The 19,027-nt window shown below is 46.9% G+C and overlaps 1 protein-coding gene across 7 annotated transcripts in view; it reads right to left on the bottom strand.

Annotated features, from left to right (window-relative positions):
- Positions 1-19,027, bottom strand: part of EIF4G3 (eukaryotic translation initiation factor 4 gamma 3) — a 101,320-nt gene that overhangs the window by 21,558 nt on the left and 60,735 nt on the right. For 4 of the 7 annotated variants that reach the window (XM_062507375.1, XM_062507371.1, XM_062507372.1 and 1 more), the window contains 10 exons: positions 15,682-15,770; positions 13,837-14,086; positions 11,364-11,497; positions 10,116-10,231; positions 8,667-8,670; positions 5,156-5,326; positions 3,991-4,188; positions 3,007-3,153; positions 2,489-2,725; positions 308-412 (listed from right to left, as the gene is read on the bottom strand). In XM_062507375.1, coding sequence (XP_062363359.1) covers positions 308-412; positions 2,489-2,725; positions 3,007-3,153; positions 3,991-4,188; positions 5,156-5,326; positions 8,667-8,670; positions 10,116-10,231; positions 11,364-11,497; positions 13,837-14,086; positions 15,682-15,770 — 1,451 coding nt within the window. Of the gene's footprint in view, positions 1-307; positions 413-2,488; positions 2,726-3,006; positions 3,154-3,990; positions 4,189-5,155; positions 5,327-8,666; positions 8,671-8,927; positions 9,039-10,105; positions 10,232-11,339; positions 11,498-13,836; positions 14,087-15,681; positions 15,771-19,027 lie in introns of all 7 variants that reach the window. The other 3 variants (XM_062507368.1, XM_062507369.1, XM_062507370.1) reach the window with 2 other exon arrangements.

The following is a 19,027-nucleotide window of genomic DNA, read 5'->3' as shown; positions in this document are numbered from 1 at the left end:
CAGGAGAGGGACCTGGGACAAGGGGGAATGGCTTCCCACTGCCAGAGGGCAGGGTCAGATGGGATATTAGAGGAAATCCTTTACTGTGAGGATGAGGAGGCCCTGGCACAGGGTGCCCAGGGAAGCTGTGGCTGCCCCTGGATCCCTGGCAGTGTCCAAATCCAAGTTGGATAGGGCTTGGAGCACCGTGGTGGAAGGTGGCCCTGTCTGTGGCCATGGAATGAAATGATCCTTAAGGCTCTTTCCAACCCAGACCAGTCTAGCCTTCCATGATTTCATGCTTTAACTCACTGGAGCTAGGACCTACCAGCCTTAGGTCTATTACATCCTGAAGCATGAACCGAATCCTTGAGGAGGTTTTTCTTTCTTTCACAATCTTCTCCATCTGATTAAAATACTGGTCCATGCGGGGCTGGACAAGAAAAACATCATCAGCATGTTGTGGAGAAAAATGAAAACACTCCCTCGAGGGGCACCCAGAGGGTCCTGCATTCCAGGATTTCTGTACCAGAAACATCAGAGACACAGGGCTGCTCTCCAGAGGGGTGAGTGCTGGGTCCTATACACTCCTCCAGGGTGGATTTGAGGGTGCACAGGGCAGCATGTGCAGGAGATGAGGCACAACTGTACAGGCAAACAGTTTCTCTGGGTTTTCAATTACACAAATGATCTACACCCTCTGCATGTACATAATAAACATTACATCCACGAAAAATACGTCTCAATCTGAGCTTCCCCTCCTCAAATCAGATGTCTGCTCACCTCAGCCCAAGAAAAATTGGCTCAGGAAGCAAAATGGCTACAAAACCAGCCTAAGACACATCATTCCATGGTTCATCCCCGGAGCTGATGAGCCCTGAGCCAGGCCAGACTGAGCAGCAGCTCTGGGTCTCTCTGCAAGAACAGTTTAATGGGCTCACCTGTGGGGAAAAACCCCACAAACTCCTTCTTATCCAGAAAACTGATGTGGTGGAATCCCAATTGGTTCACACTAAGACATGAATTGAGATCAGCACAGAAGCTCCTGTTACGTCTAAATTTGGCCCACCAACCTCTAGAAAGCCTTTTTCTCAAAATAGAGTCTCTGGTTATTTCAAACAAGAGTTTCAGAGCAGTTTCCTACCATGTTTCCCACTCTCTTCACAAAAAAAACCCCAGCTAAATCCTTGTCCTTGTAGTTAAACAAACAAGAAAAAAAGTCCATTCAAATTTGTGTCTGACCTTGCCTTGGAAAGTTCCAGCTCTGGGAGCAAACATTTCCAAAGTTAGGGATGATGGAGAAACACTTCCAATGGACTTTGTTCAGAAGTTTTAATTAAACTATGACTAGCAGTTCAGCTTCAATAATAACACATAATAAAATGTCTACCCCATTAAGAAAGATTCTCTCAGTCCTGACAGAAATAACCAACCCCAAAAACAGGACAGAGGCATCTGGAATTGCTCCCTCACTCTGTGCCCCGCCATGCCCCAGCTTGAGGGTGCAGAACCAGCAGAGCACCAAAACGTTGGCTTCTACGTGCTCCAAAAGCCCAAAACATCATCCAGGCCTCGTCCAGCCTGACCTCAGCTCGGAAGACAGACCTGTTTTTCTTTCCAAAGCACACGGAGAAACCGAATCCCACACTGGTGCTGCGCTCACAGCACGGAGTGTTTAGCCTGGGACTGCTGATGAACCTCATTGTTTTGGTCAATGCTTACAGAACAGTCTGGGAAATTCCTTCCCCCTAAGGCTCAGGATTGATCCTCTGTGATTCCTGAGACCCAGCGTAGAGAGGGAACTCCCTGCCTGGGGCAGCTGAACACAAATAGCTCTGTTTTTTTCTAGAGCTGAGTCCCACTGATTCCTGGCAAAACTCTCGAGTTTTTCATCCCAAGTCTGTTTTTTTGTGAAGGGGCAGCAGACTGTGCCAAAAGAAGCTCTTGGAGTGCACAATGCTCCGTGCTACAGATATAGCTGCTGGAAAATGGGGAGGAGGATGCAGGAGCACTGCGGCTGCAGAACAGCTTCCGCATCCCAGCACAATTGGAGACAAGGATGACACAAAACACAGGCACCCCCCCAGGCTCAGGTGGGGGTTTGGACAGGTTAATGAGGGTGTTTTAGATTTAACCTGAACAATACATTTCATGGTGGCTTCTGTAGGAAACATAAACTTTCAACTGGAAATATTAATGTTTTGGAAACTACAAAGAAAGAGGGACATTCAACTTGGAAAAAGTAAATGTTGAGCATTTCTGGATTGTGTGTTTGGGTAAAATCTTTGGAAATAACAACTGGAGAACACTGCTGAAAATGATACAGAATATATTACAGAGCAGGGAGCAAGGCCAGATCATGACGGAACATCCACAGAGGAGTGGATGATTTCCTCATGCCATATGGAAATTCTTGAAGAAAAAACAAATTTTCAAATAAAAACATTCCACACCCATTTTTCCAGCCTTGCCCAGAGAAATTCATCCCTCACTCTCATTCCTGCCCCACCTTTGCCTTCTCAAAGTCCAGGTCCTTGCCAATGGTTGTGAGCAGGCGGCAAAGGCACTCGAGGGACTCCTCATCGTGGTTTTTCAGCAGCTTCACCACGCAGTCGTGCATGATGGCCTCCGTCAGCATCTTCAGCTTGAAAAGCTCGCCGATGAATTTTATATTCCCGATGGATCTCCGCCGGGCTTTGTCCTTGGCCTCTTCCAGCTCGTCATGGAGCCGCGTCTTCTCCTCTGGCTGTAAAACATGAAACAGCTCTGCAAAACCATGTTCCCAGTGCACAGAACTCTTTGAAAGATCTAGTTTTATGTCTGTAGACACTGTTCCCTCTTTTTCTCCTAAAGCCCAGAAAAATGCTGGGATAAACCCACTGTCAAGGCAAGTACTTTTTATTATCCTCAGGCACAGTGACAAAACAGAAGTCTCAACTCCAAAATCCCCCCAAATCAACTGCTGTCCCAAAAGGAAATACATTTCTGAGGGAGATCTGAGAACTTATGGAGAAAAACACCACTTACAGTGGTAGCAGCTTCTAGTTCTTTCTGCTTCTTTTCAAAGACATCATCATCAGCCTTGTCCTTTTCAAATTCCTTCTGGCAGCGATTTAACAGCAGCTTACGGAAATTTACTGTGCTCCCAGGTTTGTCTGCCATGGGCACTTTCAGCTGGAGTGAAAAGGAAGAAAAACATCAGTAAAAACAGGCATGAACTCCACAAGGAGGAGTCATCTATAACAATTTATTTTGCTCTTCATGTTGAGCTGTGCAGCTTTGAAAGGCTGTGAAAGTAAAGCCTCACATCAGGATTTCCAGTGGAGTCTTACAGTGCAGATGTAAAGTCACACTCCAAACTTGGCTGACAGCACGTCTGCCCGGGGATGAATTAAATTTCCATCCATGGGATTCCTTAAAAACACCCCTTGCTTAAAAGCACTCCTGTTCTGTGCTGAAGGCTTAACCCATATTCCTTCACTGCATGTCATGAAGGGTCTGGGGACAAGGGAGCTCTTTTGTCCCAAATTCACTATCTGAGAATGATCTGTGCAAAGCCTGGCTCATCTTGGGCTCCCTTGCAACTGACAGACACAGAAGAGTGGTGAGGCCCTGGCACAGGCTGCCTCACCCCAGAGTGTCCAAGGCCAGGTTGGACAAGGCTGGGAGCAGCCTGGGATAGTAGAAGGTGTCCCTGCCCATGGCAGCAGGTGGAATGAGATCTTTAAATTCCCTTTCCCACCTATACCATTCCAAGCTTCTGTGATTCCATGAACTTCCCAAATACAACTCATCTTGTGACTAGGTGGAGCAAGGAGTCTTTAACTCCCAAAAGCTGCTCCAAGCAAATTCCTCTGCCTTGGGCATGGCCAACAAACCAATTATCCACATCATTTATTCTTACTTACACTCAGAAACTGACATTTAACTCTGCTCTCTGCAGTTTCTGTCACTGCCCATCAGCCCATGCTGGAGCCTGCCCAAGGGAGTTCCCATGCCGGCAGCTCTTACCGTCACCAGGCAGCGGCACATGTTGGCGTAGGCCACGGAGAAGCTGGGCTCGTCAATGGCCTTCTCGAAGACCAGGTCGATGACTCCCTTCAGCCTCTCCTCTGTGTCCACAGTCAGGTCTGTCACCTGCTTCATGAGCTGGTTGAACATCTGGGGTGTCAGCTTATTCAAGATGCTCCGTACCTTGCGGAACAGCTCCTGAATGACAAACACTGAAAGTTCAGGCACAAGCGGTGCAGGGGGACTTCAGGAATGAGCCAGGATGCTTTCCACAGGGGAATGGATACATTCCCAGACATGGGAATGCTGAGGGACACACCACATGTTTCTGCACAGCCCAACCCCAGTTCTCACTTGGCTACAAAAGACCAAGACTACAGGGCATGAGTTTTGGAAACACCCAAGTGCTTTTATCAAGTGCAACAGAGGCACAAAGCCCTTCCTGTCAGAAATACTCTCCTTTGTATCAGTTTAATCTATGAGATATAAATTAACAGGGAGTGGCCTCTGTTTCCTTCAGCCAGAGGTAACCAACCTCTCCTATAATTCACTTTAAGGCACTTTATCTTTTCCTATCCAGGATGATAATGAGGTCAAACAATGCCACCATTAGCTCCAAGAACAGAATTCCAGCATCCTTCAAGACCATCCCAAATTACCATACAAATTACAAACTTGACCACCAAACACGTCCTCCCAGAGCGAGTGTCCCATGGAGGAGAGGAGGGGGAGAAGGACAGAGGGAGTTTCAGATGGCACCATTAGGCCGGGCAGGACCAAGTAAGGGATTTCACAGAGGAACCTCAGTCTCGCTGAGGATTCAGGGCAGAAATGTGGTCTAAAAGGAGATGAAAACCAGGTTCTGTGCTGGGAATGTAGGGCTCTTTGCTTTAGAACAGAGACAGAAATATTCCAGTAAAACAGCAGTAGGAAAGCAGTCCTGGAAGAGAGACAGGAGGTTGTGTGGTGTTCTCTGCTTAATATACAGGACTGGCATTTAAAAGCCAGGTCAAGAATAAACATACAAAAACTACCATCAAGGCAGGGGAAAGCTGGGATTCCAACAGCAATTCATTGCCCTTTCTCACTGTCTCATACAAGAGGGAAGGCAAATTACCACTACCTGGTGCAGCTGCTGTATCCTCAGACCTGCTTATGCTCTCACCTGGGTTTTGACATTTTCTGGGTCCTCGGTTTGGTTTTCCCTCTTCAGGCTCGGCTTCCAGGCATTCTCTGCCTTCTTCAGGTGCACGTCCTCCTTCACACACACGGTGATGATCTTCCTGGGCTCCCTCCTCTGGCCCGGCTGAGATCTCCTCGGTCCAACATTCAACAACTAGGATAAAAACATTCCTTGTTATATCCCACTTTAGGTTCACACTGGATAACACACTCCGGGGCAAATGCCAACACTCGCTGACAGCACCGCTGAGCACCAGCACATCCTGCTGGGACATGAGTCCCTCCGACCCAGTACTGCTCCAGGCTGCTCACAGGGAATATGGAGACACCAAACACATTTCTCTGGGCAGCTTTTCCCAACAGAGAGATGGGACGACTCTGCCTACACAACCCAGCAGCACTCTGGGTGCTGCTATAGGGGGCTGAACTAACCCTGACTGGCCAAAGGTGCCTCTGGGGAGTCAAAAACTGCATAACTGAGACATCACAGCAAGGTGTGGAAGAATTCAGCCCTTACAGGTATATTTCAAACATGCCATCCCAAGCACTTAGACAATGATAAATTAACAGCTCTGCCAGAAATGTTAAGTTTTACTGGAGATTGCTTCCAACAAAGCCATTTTGAAATGGGAATTATGTAAAACATAGTGAAGGAGTGAAGGAAAACTGCATTTCCTGCACTCTAAAAATAAAGATCCTAACACATATGGGACAAACTCTGGGTTTCACAGGAGAAAGGGAATCAGGGTGCTTTGGAACTGCCTAAGCACCTCTGCAATCCTGTGTAACGTGATGCTCCTCCCAGACAGGCACAAAACCTGCCACACCTGGGGAGCTTTTCACCAGATGTACAAGTGGTAGGGCACAAGACACCCCCAAAACTCCTCTTCATCATCTGAGGGCTTCTGATTAAGGACTAAAGGTACCAGCTGCTGTGGGAAGGTTGCTCTTCCCCCACGCTCTTTTATATTTCTGAACTCATTTATCACAAATGGCCAACCTCAAGGTACAAATTAACACAGCAAAACTCCATTATCAAACCCGGTACTTCCCACAGCAGTAATTAATCTGCTCAGCAGCCACTCATGGAAGACAGGCCATTTCAAAGACTGCTTTGTTCAACAAAAGGATTTTCAACAGGCATCAAAAAGGCCAAACCACTGCAGTTATTTCAAGAGCTTCAATGAATAGGAGGTAAGGGCTCTTGCCTGGTGCCTCCTATGTCATACATCAGCCACAAACCTGGGTTTGTGTTACTGAAAGGCAAAATCCAACTTAAAGGCAGGAGGGAGTTAAAACACTTGCCTTTGACAAGGTAAATGCATGCAAATGAACAGGAACACCAGCAATGCTGGAGCTCTTGTTTCGGCTTCATTATGGGATAACAGCAACAGAGGAAGATGTTGTCAGAAGGCAATGACCTAACACCATGGCCTGCTCCGTGTGCCCAGTGATGCCTGGGAGAGGGCTCCGAGGGGCAAGGTGTCACTGGGCTCCCCTCAGCTTACAAAGATCCCTGTTCACATCCCCTGCCATGCACAGAAACAGCCAAGCAGATTATCCAAACTGCAAGGGGCACAAGCCCTGTGAATGCTGTAATTCACAGAATCTTTTCTGTTGGAGATCTGTAAGATCACCAAGTCCAACCACTTGTAGTGCAACTGCACCAGCTGATCACTCTTGAGGAGTCAACAGTGGAACAGGGAGCCTTCAGGATGTTTTTGTGTGTCAAAACAACATGTCAAAACAACATAATGTTTTGTGCGTGTGTCTGCTTCCTACAGCAGAGACTGAACTCTCCCAATGTCCCCTCTCTGCTCCCACCCTGAGCCTTTACTGACACTAGTCTGGCACAGCAAGGCCTGACAACAGCCCTGCCTTCACACACCACTTCTGGTGTTACACAGTTCTGCTGCCCAGGCTCTGACCACACACCTCCTGCCTGTGGACAGCTCTGTAATCAGAGCCAGGCTGGAATGTGCCCAGAAAACCCAAACCTTTGAGATCATTCCACCCAGAACAGGGGCAAAGCCAAGGAAAGGTGACCTGCAGCCAGCCCATCTCCTGCACAGAGGCAGCTCTGGCCTGGAGACCCTCCCAAACATGCCAGGCTGGAATGCGCGGGATGGTGTCACAGAGGCTGGCGCTTCCTTGGGCACGGGTCCATGCTAATGTTCCTTGTTCACAAACACCCACCCCTGTAGGAGGTGACTCCCTTGGAAAATTGAGGGATGCATGGAGCACCAGCGTGTCACCTCCTCACATTAGGCTGCCTTTGAGTCCAGACCTTCCAGGCATCAACACAACAAATATTTTATTTGAGACTATGATTTTAATATCTGTGAATAAACTCAGTTCCAACTGTGTGATTAGGTTTTCAATCAGTGAACAGAAGCCTCCTTTGAAGTGTAATAAAATAATAGATTGATCTAACTTTTAACAGAAATTATCTAGTGGTCTGGGGTTTTTTGCTTCAGACATATACAGCAAGTTAAAGAGGTGCCTGAGCTCAGGCCTGGCTTCCTGTAAATAATGATGGTTCTGGGGCATGGGGCAATTACCAGGAGCTCCAGCATTAATCTGAATGACCGCTCTTCTGGAGGAAGACGTGGGAAAGGAAAGCAGGAAGACACAGGTACAAGACTCCTGCAGAGGAGCCAAGGACTCACAGCAGCATAGACTGACCTAGTGCTCTCACTCAGGCAAGTCATGGAAATACTTTAGAAACCATCGAAGGAATTAAGGAAGTGCTTCTCCCTCTATAAGAGACTTTGAATGCACACAGTGAAATTGATCTTCAGTGGTGGGAGAGGTGGTGCCGTCCAGGAACAAGAACTTAGGTGATCTCAGTGTCCATCACCTCTCGGGAAGGACAAATCAAATGCATCCTGTGCAGGGACAGACCTGTCTGCTCCAGCCCCACATCTGAGTTTGCATCTCCTCACCTGCCACACTCACCTAACCCTGCCTACAAGAAAGAACCTTCCCAGCTGCATTCTGCTCCTGTGCAACTCCACCCCGGTGCCATCTGACGCAACATTGGTTAGTGCCAGAAACAGTCATAAAACATGTTCAAGCAAAAAGAAGGAAACAAAGACAAAAGCCAAAGAAGCAAAACAAAAGACTAAATGTGCCAGAAGCAGTTAGCGCTGAGCTGCTCTACATTATTTGGGGCAAGGAAGAGGCAGTGGTTTGATGGTTCATGGCATGGCCTGTGCAGAGGTGGGATGGCTGGGGGCAGGCAGCACACACGCAGGGGTTGCCATGCGGCACGAGGGGGGAACATCTGGCATTGCTGGGCTCAGAACCCTCTGATCCTACAACCACTGGTGTCGAGGACAGGCTGGTTAAACCATGTCACCTTCCAGCCATCCTCCAGAACAAGGCAAGGAGAGGCTCTGCTCTGCAAAGGCGCAAATGTAAGATGTATGTTATGTGCTGAATGCTCCAAATGAACGGGGTAAGCAGGACTTACCTTTTCTCCCCCTTTCCACAGGTCTGCAAAGTGCAGACCCTCGCGGATCCCGCTCAGGCCAACGTCCCAGCATGCCCTCAGCTGGTGATGTCCCACCCACCACTGAAGACTGCCTAGAGGGGTACAATGCAAGTCTGGTTTTGTTTTTTTTTTAAACAAGGTTGCACCTTTTTGTAAAGTTTTCTGCCAGTCGTTCTTTATCAACAGTGGGTGTTGGGGAAAAAAGGCAACTCTACAAAAAGGTGCAAAGTCTGGGGGGAGAAAGGGGGATTTGGCTTACCCCTATCGGCAGGTTCCTCAATGGTGGGTGAGGCGAGACCAAGAGAGGGCATGCTGGGGGCCCACACCGAGCCAGGGAGGGCAATCCAGGGGTGCTCTGCACTTTGCAGGCCTGCGGAGAGACAAAGAGCGATAGACGCATTACCCAGACGCTGCAGGGCTCGGGATACTCAGCACGTGACAGGAGAGGAGGCACCACAGCACAACCTGCACATCCCAAACGTGGGAAGCACTGGCGACCTCACAAGGTTTTGTGGACCAGGTGGTGCTCCAAGAGAAACTGTGGCACTGAGGCAACTCCAAGACACGGATGTGCACCTCAGAACTGAGGCACTGGCCACAAGGCCGCTCCCAAAGCAAAAATATTACATTGACCCAAAATCGCTGGGTTTGACTCCTGGAAACCTGCACGCTTGCAAGTTGGAGTGATTCAGGGAACTCTTCTGGAAGCAGCAGGTTTGAAAGTTCCACGATGGCTGTGTTGTTAGACAGATGGACACAGCAGAAGCAGCTCAATAGCTGAAAAGCAGTGATTGCCCCTAACGGCGGCAGTGTCCTCCTCCAGTGGCATTGATGAGGTAGCATGTGCTGGGGGCACCTGTGCCCCAGGAAAAGACATGGCAGAGGCATGAGTGAAGAACTCACAGAGGGATTTCAGAATGTGGGCAAAGCCAGACACAGGGAGAAGGGAAAGTGAAACAAAAACAGCAGAAAAGATGGGAAAACAAGGAATTAAGTGACCAAATCAACATGTGGAAGCTAAGAGAAAGCAGGAACACACAAGTGCTGCTGTATTTTGTTTGTTAGTAAAATCTCTTTGCTCTGTTGGTATGCTTTGCAGCACAGCCCACCAGGCTGACGCGCTGACGCTGGGTTTGTTGTACGACGAACACGCGACAACACACGCGACTGCCGGGTCTTGGTGTGGAAACACTTTCATCCTCTCACACAGGAAACCGGAACGAGATCGAACCCTTCCCAAACAACACCTACTCGTGACAAACAGCCACAACCATTTTGAATTTCCCTACGTTTTGTCAGCCAAGCAAACATCACCCCTGCATTCATCCTGACAAAAAACCAGAACCACCGGCGCATCAGAAGAGGCTCAAAAGCCTGAGGAGGGACTTCATCAGTGTTAAGGCCAGTTTTTAAATGAGCAAGTTGGGGTAAACTCACACTGCCAGACACGTTTCTTCCCCCAGGGGCTTGCCTCCCAAAATCAGCAAAGGCTGGCGTGAAGTCGGGGCCTCGTGGCAGGATCCGGGGGTCCAGAGTCCTCAGTGGCAATTTTGGCTGATTGACCTGTGCCGTGAGCAGAGCACACAAACAGGGGCTGCTCAGGGGTGCTGAGCTACCAGAGGTCATGCAACCATATAGACAACATCTGCTAAACCATAATAATCATATTTAACATCCAAATTAAAGCTTTTAAGAGGCTGCTCAAGTTTTAGGCATCCACACTTCAGCTAAAAATAAGCATTTAATTTAAAATATATCTTCTTCAGGAGACTATTGAGGAAACAGGTGGAGTTCAGAAACATTTCAAAGATTATGGAGGATAAAATCATGGTAACATGGGCCTGTCTTGGTTCAGGAGCATGAAACTGCCACCTTCCCTCAAAGCAATGGCTTCTGTGCCAACACGAGAGATGGGCAACTGAGCTGAGGAAGCTCAAACACAGAACAGTGAGAAATAATCATGGGAAAGTAGAAGGTAGATGAAATAATTTTGGGAATAAAGCTGCATTTTACAATTTGCCTGGGTATGAAACTCAGAGCGGAAATGTTTCTGCACCCAAGGATCACCCACATCCCTGAGTCTCAAGGGTGAGTCTTTCCTGGTTCCATCAAAGCCAAGGAACTCCCCAGTACTCAATGAGAGCAGAACAAGGCCTCACAGAACTCAGAAATCCCAAGTGTTTCACTAAGCCCAGACCTCCAGCAGAGACAATCAGCTCTGAGATGAGGCTGGAAAGAAATCCCCAAACTGCCCAAGACTGGAGTTCTTCAAGATCTTTTATTAGATGAGCTTATAAATAGTGAAACTGCTTCAGATCAAAAAACAGTTTGCCCAAAAGCTTCTCTTTGCTTTTTATTTGATCTAACAGATCAATTAATTGATCTAACAGAAGCCACTGCCTCTCCATCCAGCCTTGCTTGGATCCTCAGCTCTTCATGGCTTGGTCATTTCAAATTTTAATAACAACCTGGTATAACTTAATCTAGATAAAAATCATCAAAATTGCTTCAGTTTTTAATCATCTGTGCACATTTGTCAGGCACCAACACTTCTATTTGTAGAATTTTGTGATGAGACCAACTCCTCCCACCTCCCACCAAAACCCAACATGAAAATGGTTCAGGAATGAGGCATTAGGGATCTTTATTTATATCAAAACCCTGCACGTACCTGTTTGATGGGCTCTCCTCTCACCTTGTCGAGCACCACATCACTGATGGGAGGCAGCCCCTCGGGCTTCTGGATACAGGCAGGCATGAACTGAATATCCAGCAGAAATTCCCGGTCGTATTGCTTCTTTCCTTCCGGGTCCAGGGGCTTCCACTGCTCTATAGGGAGAGAAGTCCCTGAGAGTCACAGGAAACAAACCCAGATGTGGTTCTGGTACATCTAAAAGGAAGAGGCTACCGCACCAGCCAGGGAAATTTCAATTTAATTTAATTTTAATTTTTAAGGGAGAGAGGAAGGCAGCATACATAACATTAAAGGGACATAAATAATGGGGAGTGTAGAGCCAGGTCCAGAGCAACCACACCCAGACCTGTTCACTAATTCAATTTCTAACCCATGTATCTAATTTGACTTCTGCTCTCCTGTGGGATATCATGGAATGGGGACAATTCCCTGTTTCTGTGTGAAAGTGCAGAAGTTAAAAGGGTTTGTTTGGTGTAAAAGGGAGTCATAAACATGAAATCAAGCAGAGCAGAGCAGAGCATGGAACAAAAACACTCTGAAAATGTGAAGCCATGGAACTGTGAACCCAGACTGGAGATAACAACCAGAAAAAAAAGAAGCCATGATCTGGGAATTACAACTTTCCACCTATTTTTCGTGGGGGTGTTTTGGGTATGGAGGACTCTGCCTGGTGCAAATCACACTATAAACCTACAGCCACTTTAGCAGAAGGAAAAGTCAGCCTCTGGTGGCCTGGAGATGTGATTTTTGGTACTGGACACACAGTTTGTTTGAAGCTAGGGAAGAAAACATGTTTTATCTGAAGGAAAACATCTGTATGAGGTGCTGCCTTTGGATCTCCCTCATGCCCGACTGCATTACTCAGCATTCATCAGCCCTTCAGCTATTTATTATTCCTTTATTTCCCTCCCTGGCACCCTGCTTTGGATCTCTGGGATCTCACCATCCATACCTCTGCAGAGGCCACAAATAGTGACTTACTCGAACGATGGGTTTTAATGACTGGGAATGAAAATACACAGAAGTGCAAACTTTAGCTCTTTATGAAGTTTTATTTCTGCAGAGTTTCAGGACACAGGGGTGCAGAAATGGTTTGGCTGGATCCTGGCTGGAACTCCTGGCCTGCTCACTGTACCTGTCCTTTACCATGGAAAGACTCCAACATAACAACAAGCAGTTTATGTAAAGCTTCCTTCTCCTGGAAAGCTCTCAGTGAGCTGTTTTAATGTGAAGAGCAGCTGGGTAGCATCACAGGAAGGATCCCCAATTCAGGGAGACACAGGGATCAAACACACAATTCCTCCAAAAGGCAGAAATTCCCCTTTCTGAAAAGAGTAGAGCCAAAATCGAGGACTGTTGCACAAGTCTGATGTATGCTGCTTTACCAGGGATGAACCCAACGCCTCCAGATGAGTGAAAGGACATCTGGACCCAACTGGGATTCTTCTGACTGCATAAACTGATGAACTATGGATTAACTTCAAGAAGTGCTTGGTTAGTGAACTGGTCAGGTACTCTGAGTGTGATGAACTATCAAGAAGCCTCTGTGTTTCATCTCCACAATATGATTGTCCTTAATTAATAAAGCCAAAGCAACTGAGGTCTTTGTCAGAACAAAGTGGGGCAGAAATAACCACTGCAGTGGAATCCCTGAATGGTGGTTCTCCTTGTACACCAGATTCTCCAGGTCCTTGCTTTTTATTATTATACTCTTTCATTTCTGGGCTCCTAAAGAAATGACTACTTTATCTGGAGGAAGTTTCACTTGAATAAAAAATTGCTTAAAAATTGGGAGCAACTGAGAAGTTGGTCCTAAGTTCTCTGCAAATAAGGTGGATTAATTGAGGTTCAGGTCTATGAATTACAAAATCTTCATAAATAACAAAAAGGTTAGGTCTTCATAAATAACAAAAGTACTCTATATATATCCTACACCCTAATCAATGGGACTGAGATGGGCAGAGCCCGGACTGAATATCACAAACTGTTTATTTTCCTTACTTTTCTAGAAATCAGAAGATCCATGCAACTGTTCAGCCAGGAAATTAAATCTTTATGAACATACATATTTGTGTTTAGGACCCAATGAGCGCTTTCATTTCTTATTTAACCACCTCTTATTTCAGATGCATATTGGTTTATGTGGCATTTCTTGGATGGTTTCCAGCTGTTGATCACACAGGAATCAACTCTCTGCCATTTCCACTGTGCTACAGCCAGTATCCAAATGCACAAAAATTTCAAGGAATTAGGGATTTTCTCTTGACCATGACCAGCAAGACAAAACCAATTTTCCCCTTTTGCCACCTTGGAAGATCTCTCAGGGCCTGCTGGATTGTGGATCTTGGCAGAGATGCTCATGGTGAACACTGAATCCCCTTCCATCCCCCATGGGAACAGCCAGAGGGTGACACACGGGGTGTCAGCAGCCCTTACAGGTAGGAGGCAGAGATCAGAGGGGAGCAGGACTTACCTGGCTTGTACTGGTACGTGGGCCCCTCTCCAGAGCTCTCTGTGCAGCCCGAGTTTGCATCAGTGCCTTCGCCCTCTGAGACGCTCTCGGCTCCATTTCGCACTGACTCTGCTTCCTGCTCCCCGTTCTCTTCCACGGGTTTCACTGGTTTGAGTTCTGAAGGCTCCCTCTCCACTTGAAGCCCATGGCTCATTTTCTCCTGGTCAGATTCAAGTACTTTGTCCCCTGAAGGTTCCTCCTCTTCCTTCGGCTGGAGCACGGACAAAGGCAGAGATTTTGTTAGAAACACCCCGACAAATTCAATGCATGTGAAATGGCTCTTCATGCATTCACATGGCATCTTTGGGAGCAGCAGGAATGCAAATGCATCTTACACAGGGATATGGAACACCACACTGAGCCACCGGGTGATTTACCAGCTCATTCCCACGGACAACCCACTGATAATTAATGGTGCAACTGGAAAGACCCAGCATTGACCATGAAATCCCCACAGGATTGGATGGAGGGAACTGTTAAGCTATGAACAATCCCAGCCTGGAAGTACAACTCTGCTTTCCTCTTCTCCTACCATCCATGATAAAGGGATGGCAAAAGGCACGCGGTGCTTGTTTTGGGGGATTCTTCCTTTAAATGCCTGCTGCCAACTGGAGCAGATCACTAAGGAAGGCAATGTGAGATCCAGCCACAATTCCAGAATCTTGGTTTCAGGAAAAAGTATTAATAGTATCCCTGGCTGTTAATTTTAGAGCTCTCCAAGGACACAGCCCGATTGTGCATTCAGATGAGGAGGCGTTGGAATGTGCTTCTCCCGGGAGAAATCCCAGCACATCTTAGCACTGAACAAAGCAGTAACTTCATTGAGGATGCTCTGCAGGAAGCTCCGGATCCTTTCGCCTCCCAACCCGATGGCAACACATCCGCAACCCGCTCCCAACCACATCCTAAAATGCTTCTTGCAGATTTTTCAAGGGAATTCTCTGAAGAATTCCTCAGTGGAACTGCCAGGTGGTGCAGGAGACATGACTCCTCCAGGGGAGCATGAGGAAAGTGTAGAGAATGAATCTGCTGGTGCAGCCCCAATGGCACCCTTTGCTCTCCTGCTCCGCATCACATCTGGCCAACTCAGCTTTTATCCACACACTGGGCAGTCAACTTTTATATTTTTACTCTCTTGCTCCCTTTTCAATTAATTCCAACACCATACTGACCCAGGATATTAAGCACAGCTCCATGCTGCAATATCCCTACTGGAACAGCAGTGAGGGAGGTTTACTTTACTCATCTAATCATTCTTGAGGTGGTTTTGCCTGAAAATTTCAGCATTTTCCTTTGTCAGCTTCTCCATCAGTTGGTCATCAGGAAAACTATCCTTTGTCATTATATCCCTATTATATTAAGAACCTGCCAAATGTCAGGACAGTGGCCTGGGACCAAAATGGCGCAGTGCTGAGGGATTCAAACCCACTTTTCCCTCACCCTTCACTGAAAGGTGTTCCTCAGTGCTGGGAGGCTGGTGGAAGTTTACTGGAACCTTCTAGTGGAAGGTGTCCTTTGCCATAGCAGCTGTTGGAACGAGATGAGTCTTTAAGGTGCCTTCCAACCCAAACCAGACTGTGATTCTGTGACTGTATTAGTCATTACGTTAGGCAAACCCAAAGAAAACTGAAGAGCGTTAAAAGGGGGCAGACTGACACCTGTTATCTAAAGGATGCTGAGGAATAGCAGAGTTCCTCCCCAAAACTGCTGTGGACCCTGTGAGACAATGAGAGGAAGCAATGTCTCCAAAATACAAGGAACACCATCTTTAAATTTGGGTAAAGTAGGACTTTGGTTCCCTCTCACCTCTATTTCTGCTTCTATCACCTCCTCAGTGGCTTGGGTCTGGTCTTTTGGTTTCTTCCAGGTCTTTGGTGCAGTTACAGCAGTTTGGGCTGCAAGATAAATGTGCATCTGTTACAACACTGAATGACACGGAGCTCGTGTGGCCGTGGGTGAGATGAGGAGCTTCCCTCTCAGGGGCTGGTCTGAGGCACAGGAAAACGAAGCAGTTGCAGCCTTGTGGAGGATCCAGCTTGATTTAACCACTTTGGCTTTCAATGCAGCAATAACATTAGAATGACATTAAAACACAGGAATTGTTTTACAGGTTGCTCATTCAAGCTCTAAATGGCACTTGGGGTAGCAAGGAGGTCACTGCCAACAGCACAAGGATCACGCAGGGAAAAAAGCCTTCAGGCAGTCAAGTGTTTGGAAAGATCAAGTAGGTGCTGGTAGGGAGAGAAGGCTGTTCTCAACATATTTTTCTCAAGAATTCTAACATCATTATAATACTAACCATAAGCAAGCCCAAATTTCCAGTATTTCATCCAAAAGGAAAAGTCCTTCAACCCAGCAGTACTGCTCCAAGCTGGATTTATATTTCAATTTAAAAGCAGGCTTGTATTCCCACCATTAATGAACTCCCTGGCCAACTGAGTCAAAGGAAACACCACTAGTATTCCCAAGATCAGCACTGAATTACTCCAATCATGTTTTCCCCCTAAAGGGTAGAAGAAACCACACGACATATTAAGAGGAGACAAACCCATCAATCCAATCTGCTCCTAATTTGTGGCAACTTCTCCCAGCTTAAATTCAGATACCAGGCACACACGCCCAGTTAAAAGAGTGCAAATGGGACTGATTTTGTGACTGAAGTTTACTGCAAAGATTTCCAGCTCCGGCCTTTGGTATCCAGCAGCTACTGTGGAAAACCCAGTGTGTACTTCCTTGATCACAATAAAATACAATTTTGAAAGGTTCTTCACTACGGATAAATAAGAAGGGTTAATAGAAGCCAACCTAAGGCTGGAGTTCCTAAGGGCATGGAGCAAATGGGATTTGCTGCATTCCCACTGCCCCAAAGGATATGCATGAGCTTCTGTGGCTTCTCCACAGTGTTTCCCTGTTTGGAGGGTGACCACCGACCTGCATATGCTCCACAGATTCCCATGGGAATCACCATATCCAGACCCCAGCCCAAAGAACAACAGGAGCTAATGGTGCTTATGGAAGACTTTTACCTTCAAGCTGAACACCCCAAAAGCAATGTTAATTAAAAAAGGTAAGTCTTATTTAAATATTCAAACATCATCTCTTGTTCATAGAACCAGTAGCTGGAAATCCCAGATCTTCCAAGCTTCAGGTCCTGCACTTCCCATCCACTGTGTCTCCCTGTGGAGAGGCTTTAAGGGCAGGGCAGAGCCCCAGCACAAATCCCAAATTTCCTGGGGCTCAAAGGATGGGAGAGGAAGGGCCCAGCAGGCCCAGACTGCAGCATGGCTTTGTCTTCCACAACTGGGATCTCCCAGCTCCCTTCACTGCTGGTCCTGGCAGCTTCCGGCACCTTGGCAAGAACAGCCCAGTAATTCCCACTATGCTGGGGTAAAACCAGGGCTGGGAATGATCAGTGTCCTTGAACAGGCAATTTCTGGAATTCAGCAAAGCACAGATCTAAGCCAGGCTCCCCAGCTCCCTCCATCACAAAATCTGCTACCAATTCAGTGAAAACTGAGCACTTTTCAAAGAGCTGTTTTCAGTCTTCTTGTTTGGTGATGTCACTTGCATACTACCAGGGGTTTCCCCAAGAATGGATCAGGTCTGTAAAACAACAACCTCAATTTTGCCTCAGCCAAAAAATTTAATTGATCAACCCCAAAGTTTTTAATCTGACAGAATTTCACTCCCCTCGAACTCAAACCATGGAAGCCATCTACAGCGTAAAATAATGTTTCATTTTTAACTGCACAGAAATAAACTCAGGGGTCATGGATTTGGGGCTGGCAATGGTCTGAGGTGTTTCCTTCCTCAGCTGTCAGGATATGAACATTACTGCTACTCAAGTATACATTTTTTCACCTTTTTTTGGCAAAAGTAAGCTCGGTAAAGGCTGCAATCTTGCCAAGCCTCCTGAACGAGTCTTGCCTTAATCCCACAACTTCCATCAGCCCAGGGGTTCTGCAGCCAGAGCAACCCCCGATCATGTTGTGGAGCTGCCTGGGATGGATCTCCAGAGAGCTTGCTCAATTTTCCTCCCTCTTAAAATAGCAGACACCAGATTTCTTCTTTTCTGTCAAGTTCACATTTGTGCTGCAGGAGCTCAAAGAACAATTTGCACTGATGTGAGTTTGGGTGCCAACCTTCCCAAACCCCAAATCCAACAGGACAATGGTGCTACTCATCTGGAGTTTCATCTGTGAGGCTGTAGAGAAATACAAAGTCATATGTCCAGTTTGGCTCTTGGAGAGGGACAACTTCAGACACTTCTGGTCTTCTTTTCTGTTTTCCTGTCCCCAAGCTGGGCAACTTCACGTGCTCTCAAGAGTTTAATTCCTGTCCAAAGGCAGGTTCACTTTTGCGACTATTCACACTTCCAGACCTTGTTTTCAGCTCATTTAATTCCTCTGGAGAAGGAACACCAGAAACCCAACCAATATTCTGAGCTCTTATCACGGCTTACAAAGCCAAGGGAGATAACAGAAGTGACAACACAGATTTAATTTAGGACTGGAAAGAGGAACAAACCGTTAATTCCAGACTATCCCGGACACCATTCCCAGGGATAGCCCCACCCACCACTGCACGTATCTGTTCAGCAGGCCCAACACTCCCTCAGCCCATTTGTCCAGCTCTGTTACACTTCCAGGTGGAACATCTTCCCACAGGATTTACCCACCCGCAAGCTCACAGCCATCCAGCAGGACACAAGGCCTCTCCCCTCTGATATGGTGCCAGCTGTGAAGCCTAAATTAATACCAGCTCTTATATTTTTATTTTACTATCCAACATGCCATCAAAGACCAAAGCAAAGTTTCACCATCACCTTCCAGCTCATGGAAAAGAAAATATATATTCCAGTGGTCATGGCAGCAAATCAAGAAAAAGGCAACACCCGATTTAGGTTTCTGCCTCTCCAGGTTTTGGTGTTGGATAAATTTCTCCAAGGTATTTCCAATTACAGTCTCAGTTGCTCATTACAGCCTCCCCAGCTCAGAAACGCCAGGACTCACCACAGCTGGGTTACTTAATACAGAAATATGTCTCATAAATGAGCTCTGCAAGAAACAGGCCTTTGAATTCCACGTGTATTAAGTTCTTTCGGCTTCCTGTGTTCCAAGGAGTTCTGTCTGGGGCACACATCAGTCTCTTG

Source organism: Cinclus cinclus, chromosome 23 (assembly GCF_963662255.1).
Source record: "Cinclus cinclus chromosome 23, bCinCin1.1, whole genome shotgun sequence".
Lineage (NCBI taxonomy): Eukaryota > Metazoa > Chordata > Aves > Passeriformes > Cinclidae > Cinclus > Cinclus cinclus.
This window is presented reverse-complemented; position numbering and strand designations above follow the sequence as displayed.